The 23,158-nt window shown below is 42.3% G+C and overlaps 1 protein-coding gene across 2 annotated transcripts in view; it reads left to right on the plus strand.

Annotated features, from left to right (window-relative positions):
- ccny (cyclin Y) overlaps positions 1-23,158 on the plus strand; it is a 49,828-nt gene that overhangs the window by 15,877 nt on the left and 10,793 nt on the right. The window contains exons 3-10 of one of the 2 annotated variants that reach the window (XM_071485699.1): positions 9,857-9,931; positions 12,302-12,322; positions 14,165-14,199; positions 15,485-15,585; positions 15,708-15,743; positions 16,072-16,129; positions 16,543-16,662; positions 21,586-21,752. In XM_071485699.1, coding sequence (XP_071341800.1) covers positions 9,857-9,931; positions 12,302-12,322; positions 14,165-14,199; positions 15,485-15,585; positions 15,708-15,743; positions 16,072-16,129; positions 16,543-16,662; positions 21,586-21,752 — 613 coding nt within the window. The remainder of the gene's footprint in view (positions 1-9,856; positions 9,932-12,301; positions 12,323-14,164; positions 14,200-15,484; positions 15,586-15,707; positions 15,744-16,071; positions 16,130-16,542; positions 16,663-21,585; positions 21,753-23,158) is intronic. The other variant, XM_071485700.1, reaches the window with a different exon arrangement.

Here is a 23,158-nt window from a genome sequence, read left to right on the forward strand (position 1 = left end):
GATCTAATATCGTGGAGCGCCTCATTAAAAAGTTGCTTTATTTAGATATTTCATTTTAAAACTGAAGTGGCAGCTGTCCAGCCCATTGTCAGCAGTTAAACAGCTGGCCCACTAGCTGCAGCACATGTTCCAGTTCTCCACCTGAGCAGAACAAGAAGCACCGTCACCAGCTGCAGTCCAGTCTGAGTTACAGTCCACCTGCAGGACCAGTGCAGTTTCCCTACCTGTCTACAGGCAGGGAAACACATAGTGTGATGAGCTGGAGCTAGCTGGTTAGCAGCGACTGAACTTTCTGAAGGAATACTCCATCAAGATGCGGAAAGATACAAGTCACGATGACTCACGACTTTCACAATAAAATCAGAGCGGAAACAGGGTGAAGAGTGATTGAAGAGTGATTCAGTTCAAGTATTGTGATTCTACCAAAATGGATGTCACATGATCTTTTGGCCTCTAGATACAACAAACATCTGCACAGAGCCCTGTGTACATCCTCTGATGAAGAAATTTCCATCATGCAGACTCCAGTGGACCTAACAAACTCAAAGATATAGAAAGTATAACATGAGCTTTAGTCTCAATCATCAATAACTCTTCAATTTTTTACATAGGCTCAACAAACAGATGGACATATGATAACTGATGTTGCATTGCCATTACTCTGACTGTTAGACTGAAGTGTCTGGAAAAAGAGTTGCTGGCCTGGCTAAACGAAATGTCAATAACAATTTGGAATGTGGCCACTCTATCCTTGGCTTTGCAGCATCTTTTTTTTTTTTATCTCAGACTGTCTGTCCTTGCAGCATCATTCACTGTTGCTTCCTTCCTTTGTCCCTTTGGCATATCAGTATAGCTTCCTAGCATGCACTGAGAGGCTTGTACAGAAAGCAGACCTCCCGTACTGTGTTGTATGTGCTCTGTCTGCAGCATTTATGCTGCTTTTTGCTTTCTTTGGTAACAGTTTTCTTTTTCTTTACTCCCCTTCCCTCCCTCCTCAGGGCCGTTTCGTTTCAGCTTTGCCTAATTACAGCCATCTGTCAAGTGTAAAAGTAATCAACAGCAGTGCTCTACATCTGACACACCAGTATACATGGTCAGGTACACTGCCAGGAAATGTCACTCCAGCAGATCACAGTGATGGATTGTAGGAATTTGGGACTGGGTGACTGAACTGCTTAGGCTCTACTTGATTGTAGTTCTTGTGTTGTGGTCTTTCCCCGTGTGAGTCCAGGATGTCTCCTCCTCAGCACAGGTCGTGGCTGTCCAGGCGGACAGGAGCTGTGCTGTGTGTTTGGTGAAGTGTCCATAAAACTTTGACCTTTCATGCATTCATTCATTCACTTATTTGTGTGCATGTTGGCCTTCTGTATGTACAGCGCAGTGGGAAAGGGTATGGATTCCTGAAAACTGTTAATCGCTGTGTTTTTCTACTTTATTAATAATATAATGAGAAATAATTTACAGGAGTACAGGGAAAACCCACTGTAACATAATTAGTGTTTCCTAAGTTTAACAATTTCAAAATCTTCTGTGACATGAGTCAGTGATGCCGTCGCCATCTTGGTTTTTTAAACCAGAAGAAACCATATTTGGAGGAGAAGGTGGCGCTGAGAAGGAGTGAGGGGTGGGTCTGACCTGCTCTGTACTCCATCCTGATTGTCAGGTAGGTGTGTGGTACAGCCTGTCAATGCCCTAATGCATACACTGCTTTGTTGTGTATTTTCCTCTAAGTGGAAAAAATATACATAATGTTGTACTGAAAAAGACTAGCGATTGAGACCATTTATCATTAGGAAAACGTTTCCTAAGGTAATGAGTCAAGTCAGAAGCAGGGTCATTTTCACATAGACTTCAATACAATCACGCTTCTTTTTGTGGAGTCGCCCCCTGGTGGTCATTAGATAGAACGCAGGTTTAAGGCTCTTCAGCATTGGCTTCACTTTTCAGACCCAGAGTCTACGTCCATTTTTTTTACACAGTCTATGGTTGGCACAAACGCTCTCTCCCCCATCTGGATGAAATATAACATCCCCAGGTTGACGTTTTCATTCATCCGATACTGTACTTAACGACCAAATTCCTGTAAAACTAATGACACTTCCATCAGCCTCAGCTGTGCTTTGTCTTTAGTGCTAATTAGCAAATGTTAGCATGCTAACATGCTGAGCTAAGATGATGAACATGCAAACATTATACCGCCTAAATATTGTGTTAGCATTGTCACTGTCACTACATGTTAGTATGCTCAAAGTTTAGTATCACAGTGCCCAAGCACAACTTCACAGAGCCACTGGCATGAATGTGGACTCTTTATCTTGTCAGGACATACAGTGTGTAGATCAGATTTTTTTAAAGAGACTTATATCAGTTGTCAGACGCAATGAAGAAATCAGGACAGAGCCTAGTTCCCGCTGCTGAACTGACCAAATGCAAAAGTGGAAGGAAACAGTTTTAACTCAGTCCTGACTTGACTGGCTCTTCTTCTCCCCCAGTCTGTGGTATTTTTACTCTGCTTACCAGTGATTTTCACTGCCTCTTGACTGGCCCAACATTAACACAACATTTTCAAACAAACACACAAAATACAGAGAAATGAAAAACACTTCCTACATTTGTGGACACTGTGGTGCTGACTGCTCCTAGGTTACTGTAAACTTGTACATGTATTTCAGCCTGAGATATATAGAAGGGATCGAAACACACACAGACTATTGTCCCTGAGCAAAAGAACATCAGTGAACTGTTTTTTAGGTGGAAGTTTTGGTATGATGGTTAAAATCAGATACAAATACACACACACATACACACACACACACACTAATGAGCACATCAGTGTGAGTGAGTTTCATTGAAATCATGGAAATAGGAATATTTTTTCTCTGGAGTTTTCTCAGCTCACTCCATCTTCTTGTCCCTGTTGGCTTCTCTGTAATAAAAGCTCAGCTCTTTTCCTCTGATGAGTCTGCATCACTGCACAGAGTTTGGCAGATGTCTGCAATCAGCGATGCAAGCTCAGGGTGGTTTAAGCCGTTAGGAGGAGTTGTGATGGTGCTGCTGGGGGTTGTTCCATCGGTGTGTGTTGGGTGTAGAGAAAGCTACAAAGTGGATGAGTCTTTGATTCCTTTAGTGTCTCCACTGATCATTAACTCTGTCTCTATGTTGGATTTTAGAACAATCATTTTTGCAAATTCCATAAATCATGTAACAGTAAATTAAACCAACAATTGAAATGCCTCATTTTTAATGTGCAGTGTGGCTTTAGGTAACAAAACAGTTTCAACACTCAGAAGAATCCCTGACTGTTACCATTCCTCTACTCTGGAATGTAAACAGATGGGATGATGCTTAGAGGTCCCATATTTTACACTTTTCCTGTGTTTTATTTGAAGTGTTGATATCCATAAGAAGATATATTTGTAGTTTTTTGTTAAAAAACCATGTCAGTGTAGTTTTACATCTCCTCTCTCAGGCTTCTCTCTGGAGATCTAGTAACAGGTCAGTGAGCCTCTCTTCTGATTGGCTGATTGTTTTCTGAGTGATCAAATAAAAATATAGCAGATTTCAGGTAAACACTCAGAGAAACCAAATCCTGCAAATTTGGATGGTGGGTCCAGGTGGGCAGGGCTTGGGGCGTGGCTGAGGGTGGTGACTGCTTTGTTGTGACATCACAAAGTTCCAGAAGTCCTGACGGCTCATTTTAAGGCTCATCAGAAAAATCTGACCATCACAGCTTTAGATTTACCTGCTCCCTCTTACCACACACAAATGAAAACACGGCAGCTGCATCACAAAGAGATAAAGTGGTAAATGCCACAATACAGATAACATACTTGCAAGGTTAAAGCCACAGCAGAGCTCATAATATTTTACAGTCCACCACCTGTGCTCTGCAAAGTGTTCTTTTGTGCAAGGTGAGAGCCACTTCACTTGTCGGGATCTGCCCTGCCCTCTGCAGCACGTTCACTAACCATGGCCACCGTGCCGTGTCCTCTCTTCTTGATTTCTCACTTTCCCTCTTCCTTCTATTACGACACACTACACAGAGTGTTATCAGGGCCAGCTATCATGTAGTGCAGACATCATAAGGTTTGTGCTGTGATAAGGATCAGATGAAAACTGTTTTGCTTTGCTGCTCCAAACTGCTCTCTAGAGGCTGTTTTACACTAGACAGCAGATAGATGAGAAATGGAGACAGTGTGAAACTCTGGCCCAGTGAGGCAAGGTCTTAAATTCTTCAAGGCAAATCGTCACAACAGCTTGATGCTCTTATACTTTACACACAAAATACCAAGTCACACACCAGTGGTCAAGTGAGCAACACCACATTCCTTTTAACTTGTCTATTTTCAAACACCAGCCACATCTTGTGCCCTTTTCTCAAACACTCACACATTACAAGATGTGCTGTGTGCTTCTTATCTTAAATCGTGTGGGTGTATTGTTTGATAGCATGCTGTTGACAGCCAGGCACTGCTGTGCTGTGCCATCTGGATCCCCTCAGGCTGGCGTCTCAGCAGGGGCAGCCAAAAACCAGCAAAGGGCCTTCCTGTTTGGGCTGATGCTGAAACCCGAAGGCACCCTCATGACAGGCTCCAAGGGCAGGCAGGCAGGCAGGCAGCGTGCCAGCTAATAGCTAACCATGCTAATACAGATATTCCTGTTCACAGTGTAACTAACAACATTTGGTTGCAGCTGGTTGAAGTGCATCTTTCAGGGTTTTCGTGAGACGGCGCCTCAACTACAATTTACTGAACCTTGATTGGTTTTTTGGTTGTTGTTTTTTTTCCAAATAGTTAAAACAAATCAGACATTGTCCAGATTCTACACTGATGCGACTATAACTATAAATGATCCTTCTTGGATCTGAATCAGAATAAACTGTAGGGATGTGGGGGTTAATAAATAAGAAAATAATGATTAGGGCTGAACAGTTAATCGAAATATTATCAAAATTATGAAATTGCAATATCCAAATCACAGGAGCTGCATTTTTTTTAAACAAAGGCAAAATGTATCACAACATACCTTTTAATTATGTAATATAAATGCTTAGCTATAAATCATATTCTCCAGATGTAAGCGAACATGCTTGTTTAATACAAACCAGCAAAGCTCACATCATCATCATTTTTATATTCAATTCAGTGAAAATCAAATGCAAAAACTTCCATTCCCACTAAAATCATAACTCATATTGAAATCATAATATCCATCAAAATGATTGATTATTATTTTTGGCACATTGTTCAGCCCTAATAATAATATATAATAAATACTAAGAATTGATTTATTACCTTTTATGGTTCTATATGATTCACAAATTCCAAAAACAGATTCTTGTAGATTGATAATGTTATGATGTCTCCTTAATGAACACGCTGTCCTAACAAAGAGCATGGAGGCCAGTGTAGCTGCTAACTGTAAAGCTGGAGGAGCACAAGTCAATTCAACCATTTCACTCTTTGATGAATGCATAGAGTTTTGTGTATTGTTTGAAAAATTTAAAGTTATTGCAATTATTTATTCTCAACTTTATGAATCTAGTCGTAAAAGTCATAAAGATTCCCACTTTAATCAACGGAAATTAAACAATTTAAAGGCAATCCCTCTCTTAGGAGTGGGGGATATGGATAAAATCCTTTATTATTGTATATTGTGATATTTACATCCAGACTAGACTCCAACAGTCAAAAGTCGACTCCAACAGTCAAAAGTCAACTCCACAAAAGTCATCATGATATCATGATGTCCTGCAAAAACACTTCAGGCCATTATTCAGTGTTGTAGCTGTGTCCCTATTCAGGGGCCGGGTCATTGACATGACGTGCATATTTTTGTGTCTGAGTGTATTACTTTCCTTTAAAATAATTTTAATGAATTCATGACATGCATCATTTTATTCTATAAAACTGCTGTAGTGTGACCATGTTTTCAGTACATTATAATGATGTATATATTTTATATTTTGGCATCTCAAACCACCAAAATGTCAGGTGACGCAACTGTCCGAGTTAATGAACAGCCTGAGAAAAGTATTAAATATGATATTTCAATAATAATAAATTCAAAATAAATACCGTGGCATGATTTCATGTTTGAGACCTTTCAAATAAACTAAATTCACAAATATTAATAGTTTTAAAGGTGTTAAGATAATTCAAAAACTTTTGTCCAGGAATTTGTGTATTGTCAAATGTCAGGGTGGTGCAACTGTATACATGCATCTTTTATTCTGAAGTGAATAGTTACAACATCAAACAGGATATTCCATCAGTCAGAGGACCCCAAGTGATCTTTATTGATGAGTGAAAAGGTTTGTAGAGCTCTCTCAAATATTGATAAAAATAGCTACTTTCAACTCATAGTTGGGCTGGTACACTTTTCATGTCAGGTGGTACAACCAAGGTAAAACTAGGAGAATGTTATTTTATTATAAAACTCTTCATTTTATTAAAAGACTATATGTATGAACTTGGTAGCAAAGGCTAAAGGCTAAACAGGTGTCTAAGTAGAAGCCTGTTTAATTTGAAATTAGCTGCAAAAGTCAGGTGACACAACTGAATCGTCAGGTGGTGCGACCAGGTAAAATATTTATTTAAACCAATAAATGATAGGTTAAAGTGAACAAATGGTGGTGAAGTTAAAAATACAGTCAAAAAATGAATTTAAAACTTTGAAATGTTGTAACACAAATAAGGCTTGTTGAAACACATTATTCTAATTTCAAAATATGCATAATATCCATTTTAAAAAGACTTTTTTAAAAAACATTTTTAAAAGCTTTATTTGTCAATGACCCGGCCGCATCCATTGGAGGACGTGGTCTCCAAATGTGAAGGCCAAACCGAAAGGAGACGTCTGGCGTAAGGAGGATTTTGCTTTGCATCACCAGCTGTACCCGCCCTTACCATTGCGTTGCAAAGTGTGGCCCCTGTCGCCTAGCAACCTTGACAACAAGTTACTGTTTTTTCACTTAAACTTGAAGTTTTAACGTCCTTGGTTTTAGTAGTTGTATTGTTAGCTGTTGAGCTCTGGCTCTCTGTTTGTGTTGTTTGCTGCCATATTATTTTCATTACCGGTGTGCAATGAATCTTATGATAGGAGCCTCTGAAATGGGACAGTCTAGTTGTGCCATATTTCCTGTAACATGATGGTTTGGTGAAGGCATACAACCACATGATGGTATTTCTAGTTGTTGTATGATTGTGCAGTTGCTGACAAGACAAGGCCCAGATGATGGATTTCCTTTGCTTTGAATGAAACATTGCAATGTTTTCATTTATTAGAGGAAAACTATGGGAAGACAAACAATCAACTGCAGCTGTCCATCATATTTCCATATTACTGGTGTGTTCTGTTGTGTTTCTGCAGCAGTGCAGACACGTCTGTCTTAAATCCACATACTGACCTATTCCCTCCTCTCTTTGTTTAGCCTACCTCCCTAACAATGTGTAACCACCAGCCCTTACTTCATTTCCTTTCTGCTTCCTGAAATGCAGGAAGCTGGGTGCTTTCGTCTACCCCTGGTTGGAGAAAGGGAGAGAAAACTGGGGAGGGTGGAACCACACCAGAGGTCACTGACCTCTGTCATGGGGAGGGACACACCCTGGGTCTGTGGAGAGTCAGCTTCCTGTCTTAAAAAACATTACATCATTAGGAATTGAAGCAACGATACTTCCTAAATGATTTCAGTGCATTTTTTTATAGGAGGAATTTCATATTGCACAAAACAACACACATCTTCAGCTTTCAGCAGTTATTCGTGACTCGTGTGTCGCAGATGTTTGTGTGAGCACACAAAGAGTCGAGGAGTGTCTGCGGCATCATTGACCCACCTTCACTTCTCCTTTGCTGCTCTTTGCATGTTCCCACGCACCAATCATTTATTCAGCATTGTGTGTCACTTCCTCCTACATCATAGCTGTGTGTCTGTGTGTGTGTGTGTGTGTGTGTGTGTGTGTGTCCTCTGAGGCTCTTCAAGTGGCTCTCAAACACAAAAAGACAGGAGTTCAAAAGAGTTTGGACACAATAGCTGTGGCTTGCATGTGTAACCTGTAGTGTCCTGAAAAAGACTCTCACCCCCCACCCCCCTTCTCTTCTCAGTCATGTTTCAAAACTGTCACTCTCATCACTTCTTTTTCCTCTCTTGTGCCCTCTTCACTCTTTTCCTTCTCATTATCAGTCTTTCTTTTCCTTCCTCCTCTTCACTTTCCTTCCTTTCTCCTCCTCTCTTCTGTTTCGGTCTCACAGCATCTGTTTCTCTTTCTCTCTGTCAGTGTTTCTGGGTGTTGGTTCCTTTGGGACCCTTCCAATTCCACTGACATCACCCACCAGGAGGCTGCTGAGGGGGTCACCACCCTACACCGTCTACATAACATTTTCATTCAGTTTCTCACCAGGTTTAGACCTTCAGCTTTGTGCTTGTATCTTGTGTATTATCTTTCATTTTTCCTTTTCTGGGTTGTGCTGAGATTTTAGGAGTTAATGTTTATCCCAGACTGGAACATGAGAATGATCATAACCTTGTGTCAACATGTTTCATCTGAGGCTGTTCAGGATATTAACACAACTCACCTGATCACCATAAAACTCAACCGCAACCGAGGACGTACAATACCAATCATAAACAGTGTTTCACTAACCACAGATATGAACCAGATACAGTTTAAAAACTCCTAACTTTTCTTTGTAAACTTCTTGTTTGGCTCTGGTTTGGCATGGACGTGTCTGACAGGGGAGGGTGGTATCTTTAGAACAAAAATCAAAAACTGAATTGTATTGAACCAGTAAACACCAGTTCTATTTATCCACTGGATTTGTGTCCACAACTGTAGGTGGAACAAACGATGACCATCTTCACCTGGAAAACAAAAATGTGAAGTTGGGCTGTGAGGAGAGAAAATTAACTACAAACCTCCTTAGTTTCCTTGCAGCATGAGAAGATTTTCCATTTACATGGCAGAATAACGGAGGTGCAGTGGTGCAGCGGTTAGCGCCGTCCCCTCGCAGCACGAAGGGTCTGGGTTTGAACCTGCCGGCTGGGGCATGTTCTCCCTGTGGGTTTTCTGTGGGTGTTCCGGCTTCCTCCCACAGTCCAAAGACATGCAGGTTAACTGGTGAATCTAAATAGCCCATAGGTGAGCGTGTGAGTGTGATGGTTGTCTCTATATTTCAGCCCTGTGACAGACTGGTGACCTGAACCATGCAGGGATTGGCTCGAGCAGTCAGTGTCACAGTCAGGAGACAGATGTTATCAGCTCTTTCTGTCAGTGGCTACTGTCTGATGTGGTGGTTGATCCAAGGTGGTGTGTGTGTGTGTGTGTGTGTGTGTGTGTGTGTGTGTGTGTGTGTGTGTGTCTGTGTGTGTGTCTGTGTGTGTGCGCGTGCAGACAGTGATCTAAAACAAATCTATACCTTTCTGCTGTATTTGATTTGCACATCAATTTACAAACCGCCGTTTACACAACGCTGGTGCAGCAAACTGTTGGCTGACAGATTGTTTTTCCACTTAGCTCAGTCCATTACAAGAGAGGTGGTTAACCCCTGAAGCCAGTCCCACATTTTAACCTCCTCACACAGTGTGTTTTAGTTATAGTGGTGAAACCTCATGGTCTGATGATTGCGGTCTGTTAAATGATCCTAACAGCAGTCAATGTCAGTCGTTGGTGTCTCAGGACTGTCAGCTCCAATCACCTCATGAAGATCATGAATTAGTTCAGCTACTAAACAAACAGTATGCAAAGTGAAATCAAAGTGAAATTGGTTTTACACAGTATGTGGATGCAAATCAGTTTGGAATGAATCAATACTTTGAGAACTTCCTGTGAGACTTAAATTTTCTCTCCTCTTTTTTCAGATCTGCCCATGGAGTACAATCCCTCAGATCACCCTCGGGCCAGTACCATCTTCCTCAGCAAGTCACAGACTGATGGTGAGTTCTGCTTTTATCTGCTGAAACTATGCATTCCTTCTAAACCTATCTGACTCCACTCTGAGAAAGTATAATGGGTGGTGTTACTCCACAGCAGAGACGGGTTGAAGCAGTGTTTCTATCAGGCGTTTATATGCCCTGCTCAGACCGGGTGTGTGTTAGGGCTGCACAATTAACAGTAAAAGTCCAACTTAATCTTCCTCATGTCTAATTCACTTAGTACCCTGATGGGTGCATTTCCTTAAAAAATATTAACTTGTGTTCAGTCATGTGCTTCCACTCTGTCCAACTATAGTTCTAGGGCTTTCTGGCAGAATGCCAATTTCCAATGGCTAGAACACTGTTCGGAGAGCTTGCACTGTGACAGACACGGCCAATAGAAACAAGGCATGGAAAGTTAACAGAGAGTAAACCTGAAATTGGTCTCTGTGGAAACGAAGCTCCTTCACAAGCCTAAATTCCCCAAGCTGTTGTGTGTACCTGGGGACACCCACAGCCTCTTCTTGCTGCTCCCCTCTTCTTCTTATTAGGAGGGCTAGTGCTAACGCTTGCTACGCAGCACGGGAAAGATGCATCTATCATGCTGGCAACAAAAGACACTCAACACAGCAGGAGCTTCCTGCTTCATAGTGACGTGTCCCGGTAGAAGTTTGGAAAACTCCATCTATGTTTGCCCTGTGTGAACAGTGCGCTGACCTGAGTGGCGAGCGCAGCGCAAATCGTGTTGTGCCTGACAGCCCCATTAGTCTGTGGCCACTCAAAGCAAAGCTGGCAATGGATGACATGAACACAAACACAGAGGTTACATCTACACTGCTGTGTTGTAGTTTTAAAACACATCACTTTTGTTACGCTTACGCCTGGTGTTCATGCTACGGACACTGAGACCTGCAGGCCCAGTTTCAGTTTGAAAACTCCAGGGTTGCGTTGTAGTCTGGACGATGACACAGACGCCCACCATGACCCTTTGAAATCACGTTAATATGAAGAGTGCATGGCTCAAAAGAAGACAGAGACCAAAGTAATGGTTCATTAATTGTATTTCGAGGTAAACGTTTAAAATGATCATGATATTGATTTTAAGCCCTCGTGTGTGTAGTATAATGCAAAGTGAAGAAATGTCCCACATTGTTGTCATGACTTTATTTCTATACCTACATTGACCATCAATAACCACATATCCATTTGATCCGTTCTGCAGTGAGGAAAAATAAGAATTTAATGTGATCATTGTTTTAATGGCCAGAAGGAAAAGTGCATTTATGAGTGAATCTTTCCAGTATGTGTCATTCACACCGTCTCTATTTGGCTGAGAACTGTAATGTGAAGAAAGTGAAATTATACATACAGTGTTAGGACCTTAATGAAACAGCAAGCAATTAATGGTTTGTTTCAGAAGGAGTAAGCAAAGTTATGGACTGCTGTGGACGTCAAACTGCCTCCACACAGCTTTCAAACTGTGGAATGTAAATCATTTAAATAGTAATGTTGCACATACTGTTCCGATAGAAGAGCTCTACTGTATTTTTAATTATTTTCTCATTTTCTCAGCAGTTGACGAGACCTAACTCCCTCAGAACCCCTGTTCCCAAACCTAAAGAGAGGCTTCTCTTTAGCCTCTGACCCTGAAATACTCCACGTGCCTTTGAGCGTGTGTTTTTTATCAATTGGCGTTGTCCTCAAAGACGTGGCACCTGTTGAAAGAGCAGCGAGCTGTATCTGGCAGATTGCATATCACGAAATAAGGCAGCTTGCAAAGAAGTGTCTTTATATTTCAAACTCATTCAAGTCAAGAGACGCCATATGCCTCCTACACAGTGTTTCATTGATGCAGAGATTTCAAATATGCAGCTACACAACACACACAAGTCCCCTTGACCAGCATCCTTTTATCCACCATAAAGACTCCAGACTGTGAAAATTTCATACCAGCTGCCTTTTCATCAGGTTTTCTGAGACACACTGGGGTGTTTTGATCATCTCATGAATCTGCTGTGAGTCTGAGCTGTCTGGACCCTCCAGAGTGACAGCAACATCGCATTTTAATCAACTGAAATGTTCTTTCCAGCCACCTTTCAGTGCAGATGTAATCTCTTTACTGAGAGGATAAGAGGCTTAATGTTGTTCCATTTACACACACTGGAGAGAAACTGGTTCAGCTCGACACATTGATCTGATATCAGGGGCTGATACTCCATGCTCTTTTATTAGCCTTATCCAGCTCCTGTGTGAATGTCTGCTGGCCTGTTTTCTCAACGTTTTGCCAACGTTACCAACACAGGACGACACACAACAGGCAGTTTTGTACACTTTCATTGTGCGTCTGTGTCATAAGCAAACGTGGAGACAACTTGGACTTTTGTTTTTCAGTTGCTGTGCCCAACAGGAGAGGTAAGCATGAATGTGTCTGGTCTCAGTAGGCAGGTAGCAGTTTGTGCACTGTGTGTTTGGGCTAGACACTCAATGTAGTCTCAAGCTTTGTTGTATTCTTGCGCTCGATCTGTATGTGTCATCTGTTAGCAGGTCATGTGCCTTTGCTGCTGAGCTGCTGATATTATTCAGTGTGTGTGTGTGTGTGTGTGTGTGTACATTTCGGTCCATTGTGAATATGGCTGCATAGCCGTGTTTTGATGACAGAGATGTCACATGTCATCTTTGTTTTTCTCATCAGCAGCACTTTTCCTTTGAGAAGGTGTGAGTGAATTCACACAACATTGTGTAGAAGGATGTTAACAGTGTTCACAAATCCATTCTGAAATCACGAGCTGTGTCCTAATTCAGGCGCCGCATCCTTCGGAGGACGCGTTCTACGAAAGTGTGGCCCTTTGCACCGGTCGAACTGAAATGAGACAGTCTGCTCTACGGGGGATTTTCGCTTTGCATCACCAGCTGTGCCCGCCCTTACTGTTACATTGCAGAGCACGGCTCCTGTTGCCTAGCAACCTTGACAACACATAACTTTTTTTTCGCAAAAACTTGAGGTTTTAAGGTCCTTGGTTTTAGCAGTTGTACTGTTAGTTGTTTGCTGCCATATTATTTTGCATGCTGTGAATCCTGGCAGGTTGGACCATGAGGATCCACCCATTGGATCCTTCCTTGCCCAGGAAAAGAAGGATGCATTTCTCGGCCACATTTGAATGAGCTTTCGAAAGTGGCCAGCCTAGTTGCACTGCTGCGATGCTGTCAGTCTTCAAATGGCATCTCTGAAGGATTGGGCCCCTGAGTTGAGACACAGCGACCGTCTTCAGAATTTTGATTTTGTTGTTTTTTCACAAAAATATGCAGCCCTACTTATGACATAAGAGCCTGCTGCTTTTTGCTAGAAAGCAGCAAACGCAGTCACTCAGTGGGGAAAAAAAACATGTGCATTAGAGAGAGAGAGAGAGAGAGAGAGTGTGTGTGTGTGTGTGTGTGTGTGTGTGTGTGTGTGTGTGTGTGTGTGTGTGTGTGTGTGTGTGTGTGTGTGTGTGTGTGTGTGTGTGTGTGTGTGTGTGTGTGTGTGTGTGTGTGTGTGTGTGTGTCAGAGAGGTGAGAGACAGCCAGTACCAGGATGAGAGGTGCCAGACAGCTTACGACGTCACTGTGTGTGACGCTGCGCTCTGCATCTGCTCCAGTTTGCTTTGCCTTCCTTTCCCCCTCGTGCGCGTTCCTACATCAGAGCAAGCACATACACACATATACACACAAGGATACACAAACAGACTGCTGACTACACAGCTGTGTGTGTGTGTTTGTGTGTTTCCATATTTAGAATGACACCTCTCATCCTGGTACAACAGCTCTATGAAGCTAATTAATCGGCAGGTCTATTGAGCAGAATTAACCAGATGACCAGATTTGTGGGAACAGAGAGAAACGAAAACAGATAAATCTAATCTGCACTTGAATTAAAACAGTCAGTCTGCTTGACTTAATTTGGACTCACACAGGCCAAAATGATGAATGGATTCATTAATTAGCTCGCTCTCATTCCCACACATTAAAACACAATTTCCAGTGTATCAGGAGAGAAAAGCATCAGCTGTGTCCTGAAAGTGCCTCGCTTTGTTAAAAGCTCTGCAGAACAAATGAGAGGAGGAAAGTGTTCATCCAATATTTGCCAGGGAGCTTCTGAACCCTGGATAAATGCTGCTCCCTGTCTGTCAGGGTTGTGTACTGCACTGACACTGAGCTTGAAGTGTGTGTCGCTGCGTCCCACAGCACTGACACCTGTCCCTCCATCTTTCTTTTCAGTGCGAGAAAAGCGGAAGAGCCTTTACATCAACCATGTAAGTAAGATAAGGGATGCTGTCCAAGAGTAAGGTCTCAGACGTTAATGAAGTTAATGTGATTATTTAACTGTGAAAAGATCTATGCATGCGTTTGGTTGAATAATAGAAGTGTGACCATTATAATTGTGCAGATGGTAATTTTAATGTCTTCTTTAATGTATTTTTTGCAAGTTCACACACATTTCGGAGAACAAGGTAAAGACCTCAGAATAACCCTTAAAAACCTTTTATCATTGTCCCACCCTCCTCAAACCTCACAGCTCACCTCATTTACAGCCTTATTCATGGACCTGTGATAATCTGAAAGAAACTCAGGACCTCAGTGTTCAGATGTACTTAAAGGTCCCATATAGTATAAAGTAAATGTGTTTCTGATTATAAAGCAGTTCTAGGTTCTATATTAATACTGTGAAAGTATCAAAGCCTCAGTCCACAGAGAAATGCACACAGCCTGTATTCAGACACTGAGCCTTAAAATCAGCCGTCAGGACTTCTGGAACTTTGTGATGTCACAACAAAGCCTCAGAGGCTCTCTTCTGATTAGCTCACTGACCTGTTGTTACTAGAGCTCCAGAGAGAAGCCACTTAGATGGTTTTTGGTTCTTAAAACCACAAATATATCTTCCTATGGATATCAACACTTCAAATAAAACACAGGAAATGTAAAATATGGGACCTTTAAATGTAATGAATGTAGTAGAAATAAATCCATCCCATTATGGTGTAGTTCATCTTTGCCAATCACTCCCCCCAGAATGTGCAGTTTCAATGAGGAACCAGTGAGGTTTTTATCTTAAAGAATACACTTTTTTTCTTTTTCTTTTTCTTTTTTTAATTCTGAGGACAATAAATGCAATTCTTCATTTCCTGGGAGGAAAGTTCACTTTCACTATCAGCAAATAACTGTTCAACCTGTTGACCTGTTTTTTTGCCTTAGGCCCTAAAAACATTATTATTATTATTATTATTATTATTATTATTATTAAATAAACTAGAGCAAAATGAGCCAATGAGAAGACTATTGTCCACCACATAGAGGTTTGGGGGGTTTGTCTAAAGGTGCACTCCACCATAAATCATAAATGCCATTCCCTGCATGCAGCCATGTCAGACGTGGACAGAGGTCAGACAGAATTAGTTTGTGGGCTTACAGGTGCCCTACTTTCCATAGCTGCTTGCAGGCGTTTTGGCAGGTCTGTTTGTGAGTATGACAGGAATAGAGATTGACATTTGTGTGTGTCTGTGTGTTTGTATGTGCTGTATGTTTGTTTGTGAACTCCAGCATCACCCGGGCCCAGTGAGACGGAAGTACAGCTCATGCTCCACCATATTCCTTGACGACAGCACTGTCAGTCAGCCCAACCTCAAATACACCATCAAGTGGTAACGTCACAAGCTTTTCTGCCAAAGTTGAAGTAGCTCGCGGTCTGATGTTTAATTTCTTTGTCTTATCCTGGTTTTATTTTGAAATGCAACGTCATCTCTCTTTGTTTTTGTGTTTACAGTGTAGCCCTCGCAATATACTACCATATAAAGAACAGGTATGACATGTGTTTTCACTCATTCATTCAGGCTAACAGACAAAGCTAAACCTGCCTTTTGTGTTGAAGTGTCAGGCTCTTAAGCTGCTGAATATGAAGGCTGAGTGAACTGGGCGTCCTTCTGCAGAGAACTATAACGCATGAACTGATTTATTCTTTAGTGGCATGTACAAGTTATTTCAGATTTTTTTTGGCTTTAAATAAAATTCACAAGTAGTCCAGCACCAGGAAAAATCTCAGAGGGGGGTGAAGTCATATTTTAAATTAAATTAGTTTCACACCATCTGTTGTTGTTTTTTTTTTTTTAAATTTGCGTTTGTTGTTTCAGAGACGCCGACGGAAGAATGTTGTTGGACATTTTCGATGAGAAACTGCATCCGCTGTCTGTAAGGGCCTTAACTGAAGATACATTTCCATTACGCAGACGCTGTAGAGCTGTCAGGATTCATCAGCAAGACAAAACCACACAAACTGATGAGCAGCAAATAAGCCCACATGGATCAAACAGTGGGGAAATCTTTTCTAATAATCTCTGGAGCCATCTGGATCATTCAGATGTGTTTTCGGTTCAATTTTTTGCAGGGTTTAATCCAAGAATTTACATAACCACTTTGCCTGATGCTCCATTTAACTACAAAGCACTCCCTTCAAAATGAACGCTCATTTATAAGCAAAAGTCTCAACTAGCAGCTTGTATCTCCACTGTTGGTAAACAGTCAGATCAGATCTGAACCTGATTTGTTGGTATTTTTTAATAGTATTTTATTAAATTTGTTGTGATATTTTATTCTTGTTGTAGAAGTCTGAGGTTCCTGCTGATTATGACAAGCACGACCCAGAGCAGAAGCAGATCTACCGCTTTGTCAGGACGCTGTTCAGCGCCGCACAGCTCACCGCTGAATGTGCGATTGTCACATTGGTGAGTGTTTGTATGTGTGCGTTTGTGTGAGTGTGTGTACTTCAGAGCTCACACTAGGAGGGACTGTTGCTTCTTGATTCTCTTTTTTTTTTTTTTTTTTTTCAGTCCACAGACTGTTTTCTCCCACTGTTTTATGTTTGGACCAATGATCAGTAATTTCCTCCAGAGGTTGTGTCTTCATTACTTTTGGAAAGTGAAGTTCTCACAGGAGAGAGCAGAAAGAGGAAGGGTTTGGTTTGATCTGTGCACTTTCTTTTCTGAACTGTGTGATGTACAGTACGTCTGTGCCTGTAGCAAGCAGACAGTAGTTTCATGTACAGTAGACTCTCTCTGCAGCACTTATGTCATCCTGCAGTCTCACCTGTATTTTAATAATAAGTTGGGTTTTTTTGGGGCATTGTTACCTTTATTATTGTAGCTGCAATAGGAGAGAGACAGGAAAGTTGAGGAGAAAGAGATGCAGCAAAGGGCCTCAGGCTGATTTCTGAGCCTTCATGGGATGTGTTCCACCAGGTGAACCACCAGGGCGCCCAGTGGTGCTCAAGCGTATTAAAAATGTGAAAACAAGGACAGTTGTTCTTCACTTCTTATCTCATTTGTCTCTTTTTCTCTGAGGGAAAAAGTTTCTTTAGCAAACACGTGCTTTCTGTTCATCATAAAGTGATTACAAGCATTAAAAGGCTTTAAATGTAGTAATCTTAAGGCTTAATATCTAACTATTTATTTATATTTGTACTTAATAATAATCAGATGGTTAAAATAAAATCTGATTTAGAGAGTTTTGATCCTTTACTCAGTTGAGCATTAGTGTCTGTTTTACGGCAGTACAGACTAACTTATATAAACACAGAGCAGAGTCAATTAACATGTGCTGTTTTAAACTGTACTCAGCTTCCTGACTTTTATCTGCCACCTTCACTTTCAGATGAACTCTCTCTCCCTCCCCACTCATCCTCTGCCCAGAAACATCTCTTTCCACACTTTGTCGCTCGTGCTGACACGTGTGTCCCTGGAGACTGGGAGGTGCAGGGTTAATATGAGCGGCCCAGTATTGGGTTGCTCTGCTTCCTGACAGGCACACAAATGTGTGAACCGCACACATGGGTGGGTGAGTGGGTGGGTGTGCATTTGTGACCGCACTAACTGGAAAGCAATGACACAGGCATACTGTATTTATGACTGCCTCAGTGTGTGTGTCTGTATCTGTGCAAAAAGACTGACAGATACATGCTGATGGTTTCAGATTGCTGAATAACCGAACACAGTAGTTAAAACAGCCACCAGTTAGGGAGGTGATCACACTGATCATCAGTTTAACTCAGTGATCAGAATCAGAATCAGAATCAGAATCAGAATCAGTTTTATTGCCAAGTATGTTTTCACATACAAGGAATTTTTTCTGGTGATTGGTGCAATTGATCAGCAACAGTGGGGCTCTCTAGCCTTGTTGATGAGGCTAATAGCAGATGGGAAGAAGCTATTTTTGTGGCGAGAGGTTTTGGTCCTGAAGGACCGCAGCCTCCTGCCAGAGGGGAGTGTCTCAAAGAGTTTGTGTCCAGGGTGGGAGGAGTCAGCTACAATCTTCCCTGCACGCCTCAGAGTCCTTGAGGCGTACAGGTCCTGGAGGGACGGAAGATTGCAGCCAATCACCTTCTCAGCAGAGTGGATGATACGCTGCAGTCTGTTATTGTCCCTCTCCGTGGCAGCAGCGTACCAGATGGTGATGGAGGAGGTGAGGATGGACTCGATGATGGAGGTGTAGAAGTTCACCATCATAGTCCTTGGCAGGTTGAACTTCTTCAATTGCCTCAGGAAATACATCCTCTGCTGAGCTTTTTTGATGAGGGAGCTGATGTTTAGCTCCCATTTGAGATCCTGTGTGATGGTGGTTCCCAAGAAGCGAAAATGCTCCACGGTAGCCACGGGGGAGTCACACAGGGTGATGGGGGTGGGTGGGGCTGGGCTCTTCCTGAAGTCCACTATCATTTCCACTGTCTTCAGAGCGTTTAGCTCTAGGTTGTTCTGCCTGCACCAGGTCACCAGACGCTCAGTCTCCCACCTGTAGGCAGACTCATCGCCATCAGAGATGAGTCCAATGAGAGTGGTGTCGTCTGCAAACTTCAGGAGCTTGACAGACTGATGGCTGGAGGTGCAGGTGTTGGTGTACAGGGAGAAGAGCAGAGGAGAAAGAACGCAGCCTTGTGGGGATCCAGTGCTGATGGTCTGGGAGTCAGACACGTGCTTTCCTAGCTTCACGTGCTGCCTCCTGTCAGACAGGAAGTCGGTGATCCACCTGCAGGTGGAGTCAGGCACGCTCAGCTGGGAGAGCTTGTCCTGCAGCAGAGCCGGGATGATGGTGTTGAAGGCAGAGCTGAAGTCCACAAACAGGATCCTGGCATAGGTCCCTGAGGAGTCCAGGTGCTGGAGGATGAAGTGGAGAGCCATGTTGACGGCGTCGTCTACAGACCTGTTGGCTCTGTAGGCGAACTGCAGGGGGTCCAGGAGTGGGTCAGTGATGGATTTGAGGTGGGACAGGACAAGACGCTCAAATGATTTCATGACCACAGAGGTCAGGGCAATGGGTCTATAGTCATTTAGTCCTGTGGGCCTTGGTTTTTTGGGGACAGGGATGATGGTGGAGGATTTGAAGCAGGCTGGCACGTGGCAGGTCTCCAGTGAGGTGTTGAAGATGTCTGTGAACACTGGAGACAGCTGATCAGCACAGTGCTTCAGGGATGATGGAGAGACAGAGTCAGGACCGGCTGCTTTGCGGGGGTTCTGCTTCTTAAAAAGCCTGTTGACATCTCTCTCCAGGATAGAGAGAGACGTTCCTTTGGTAGAGGAGGAGGAGGGGGGTTCTGATGTGGCTCTGATGTGGAGGTTAGTGTCAGGCTTGTCCCACTGTCTTTCAAAGCGGCAGTAGAACTCATTCAGATCGTTGGCCAGACGGAAGTCATTAATGGAGTGATCAAGTGTTTGCTGCTTTGGTTTCTCATTGCTATGAATAATAGCTGATGTAAGACTCTGGAGCAGGATAACTTTTAAAGTGCAAAGACACTGGAGGTAACAGAAATTTTAAAGTATTAAATTGATTATTAAATAACATCAGACATTTCCATGTTACAGTTTTTAATCCAGTAAGAGCCTCCTCTGTTTCAGGAATTAGTCTGATCCCGAGGTAAAAGGTTAATTTCACCTCTGAGCTCCATGGAGACCTGCTGATCTGTGTAGTACCAAACCTTATCTGCTTTATTTGCCCAGAAATCACAACAGTAAATCCTTTGGGTTTTATCTGGCTGCTGTTTGCCAACCTCTAGATTCTTTGTTGTGCTTGTTTGCATAGTTTTCTCTCTGTGTGCTGTTGCATTGATATCACTCAGCATGTGGGCTGGCTCTCATTGCACGAGGGCTGTCTTCAGTGTTTGCTGCCTGCTGCCAGATGAGTGTATATATGTGGTGTGTGTTGGCAGTCTGTGGGCCACAGCAGAGATAGGTTAGCACTGCCTGCAGGCCCGAAGCCCGACCCAGCATGACTTGTCCAATTAGCCACCTGAGCTGTGCGAATGAGCAAGTCAAACAAACCCGGCTGCAAAATAGGATGAAAGAATATTTTCAACCACCAGGGACCGTTATATGTGTAGTAATTACATGGTAATGACCCTCCCAGCACATGACCACCTACTTTCTGTTCTCGGATTCTGCAAAGGTTTTTAAGTCACATAAAGCTGACAGTTCTGCCACTGTGCAGATTCACACCGAGTTATAACAAGTGGAGAGCACAGTATGTTCCACTCTGCCATAAAAAATACAGCATCTCTGCAAACCCAATTATACTGCCATCCTGTCAACTGAGATGTCAGACTTCTTAATGCTACTGTAAAGGCTCTAAAATCAGATTGCTGTTGAGGCCGCGGCACAGTTTATTAACAGAAAATGAAAAAATTAAATCACTAGTTCAATCATTAGTTAGGGAAAAATTATTGTAACTATAAGAATATGATGTTATTTTTAGATTAGACGATCTTTGCTTCAGATTTTTGAACATTTCATGTTTAAGTTGTCTGTCCTAATACCTAAAATACTACAGCTGACAGGAATACAAACTCTGTTGTAGATTGTAATGTAAAACACTTTAAAGAACATTTCGAAAAGTACAATGAAGGTAGTATCTTCTAAAAAGTCCATTTTGACTGGGAGTTGGACCAGTCCCAGCCTGGTCAGGTGCGAGAAAGAACTGATGAAGCCTCTTGGATGAGAGGTGAAACGTCTTCCTAGACAAATAACCAAGTCCAGTTGCTTTCGATTTAAAACTCCTTTGAGATACTATGACCTGGACAAATGAGAATATTCACAGGCAGCTTGACATAAAGTTATTTCCATGCAGCAAATCTCTACAGCTTCCACTGACAGCAGCTGTGAAGTGTAATAGAAAACATTCTCTCATGGATTCAACAAAATGATAATCAGCAGATCAGAGGGATCAGCATCTGTCCAATTATTACATCTTGTAAGGAACAGGTGCCTGAGGGTTCACTGTGCTTTGTGATCTGTACACTGTGGGAATTCTGGCTACTGAAAGACAGGGAGGGAGAGAGGAATGGAAACGGGGAGAGAGGCAGAGAGATGGAGGGGTTCGATCCACATGGATATTTAATGAGCAAGCTCCAGGGATGATTTCATCTTGTTATTGTGGTTTTTACCTGGAGGTGAAGTGGGCAGGAACATGTGCAAGAGTAAAGCAGCAAACTAACTCTGTAAAGGAAGAAAGGCAGGGAGAGAACGTGAGAACCTGCTTATAATGCAGGAAATGGACTGATGTAATTTAAGTTTATTGTCATTTATTATGTACAGTATAATCTTTTAATGTTCAAGAAGTAGAAACGAGAAACTTTTGCTTACACATGACACGTTTCTTTGTCTAAGGTGTATTTGGAGAGGCTCCTGACCTACGCTGAGATTGACATTTGTCCTGCCAACTGGAAGCGTATCGTGTTAGGAGCCATCCTCCTGGCATCCAAGGTGTGGGACGACCAGGCAGTCTGGAACGTGGACTACTGCCAAATCCTCAAGGATATCACTGTGGAGGACATGTGAGTCACCGGAGAAACCCACAACACGCACCAAATTGCATTTTGTTGATATGTAGGTGGTGAAAAGTGAACACAAACGTGATGCACACACATAGTAGAAAGGCCTATAGATTCAGGTCAATTACAGTAAACTGATGTTTCTGTGTTATGAAGGTGGCAGGAGGTGTGTTTTATTACACAGCAGGACCACACTGAAAATATAATTTTACTCTCAAGTAGTAACCCATGGCCTTTATAGCTGACTTATATTGAGAACAAAAAGTAAATTGGCTACAGCTGATGTATAACCTAAAGTGATTTGATGTGGGGTTGTGTTAGGTCGTACCTAGTTAGTGTATTACCTGCAGTAGAATCAGATGAGCGCGCTGCCAGTTAGGAGAGGCACCAAGGAACATGGCATACCAGCAGAGCGAAGTGCTGCTGTGCACGTGGCCGTATCTTCCCGTCAAAACAGCACTATATTTTTCTCAAACACTGAACTAATGTATCCCTACGCACAAGCGCACTTACGGCACACACTGTATTGCACTGCAGCCACAGGTCAGAGTGAATCAGAGAGAGCTAAACCTCACTCTGTTTTTGACGGGAGGATAAAGCACTGAAAATAGTCTAAATGAAGCAAACATGTAAATGGATATTGGATTGTTTTGGTCTTCTGTGCCAGTGCTCCTGCCTGCTTCTCTAAACTGGCAGCAGGCTGATCTGAATCTACTGCAGGTAACACATTATTATACACACTATGTATGACTACATCGCACAATCCCACATTAAATAACCCAAACTATTAATTTGAAGGTCTCATATTGTATAAAGGTAGATGTTCATGTGTTTTTGATTATAAAGCAGGTCTAGGTTCTATATTAATACTGTGAAAGTATCAAAGCCTCAGTCCACAGAGAAATGCACACAGCCTGTATTCAGAAACTGAGCCTTAAAACCAGCTTTAAACCACTTTGTGATGTCACAACAAAGCAGTCACCACCCTCAGCCATGCTCCAAGCCCCGCCCACCTGGACCGACCATTCAACCTTGCAGGATTTGGTTTCTCTGAGTGTTTACCTGAAATCTCCTATATTTTTGATTTTTGATTTTTGATTTGATCACTCAGAAAAATCAAAAGAGAGGCTCAAATCCTCTCCTCTGATTAGCTGACTGACATGTTGTTACTCGAGCTCCAGAGAGAAGCCAGAGAGAGGAGATGTAAAACTACACTGAGATGGTTTTTGGTTCTGACAACCACAATTATATCTTCAACCCATCAAATAAAACACAGGAGAAGTGTTAACAATGGACCTTTAATATCTTCCTTTTAACAAGCATTTCGAAAACCAGTGAGCACTGAGAAAACATCTTATACTGACGTTTTATTTCTGGCCAGAAATGTGCTGCACAACATGTGCATAGTT

The sequence above is a fragment of the Trachinotus anak genome, unplaced genomic scaffold (assembly GCF_046630095.1).
Source record: "Trachinotus anak isolate AG129_WGS33_773 ecotype Australia unplaced genomic scaffold, CSIRO_AGI_Tana_v1 ptg000009l, whole genome shotgun sequence".
Classification (NCBI taxonomy): Eukaryota; Metazoa; Chordata; class Actinopteri; order Carangiformes; family Carangidae; genus Trachinotus; species Trachinotus anak.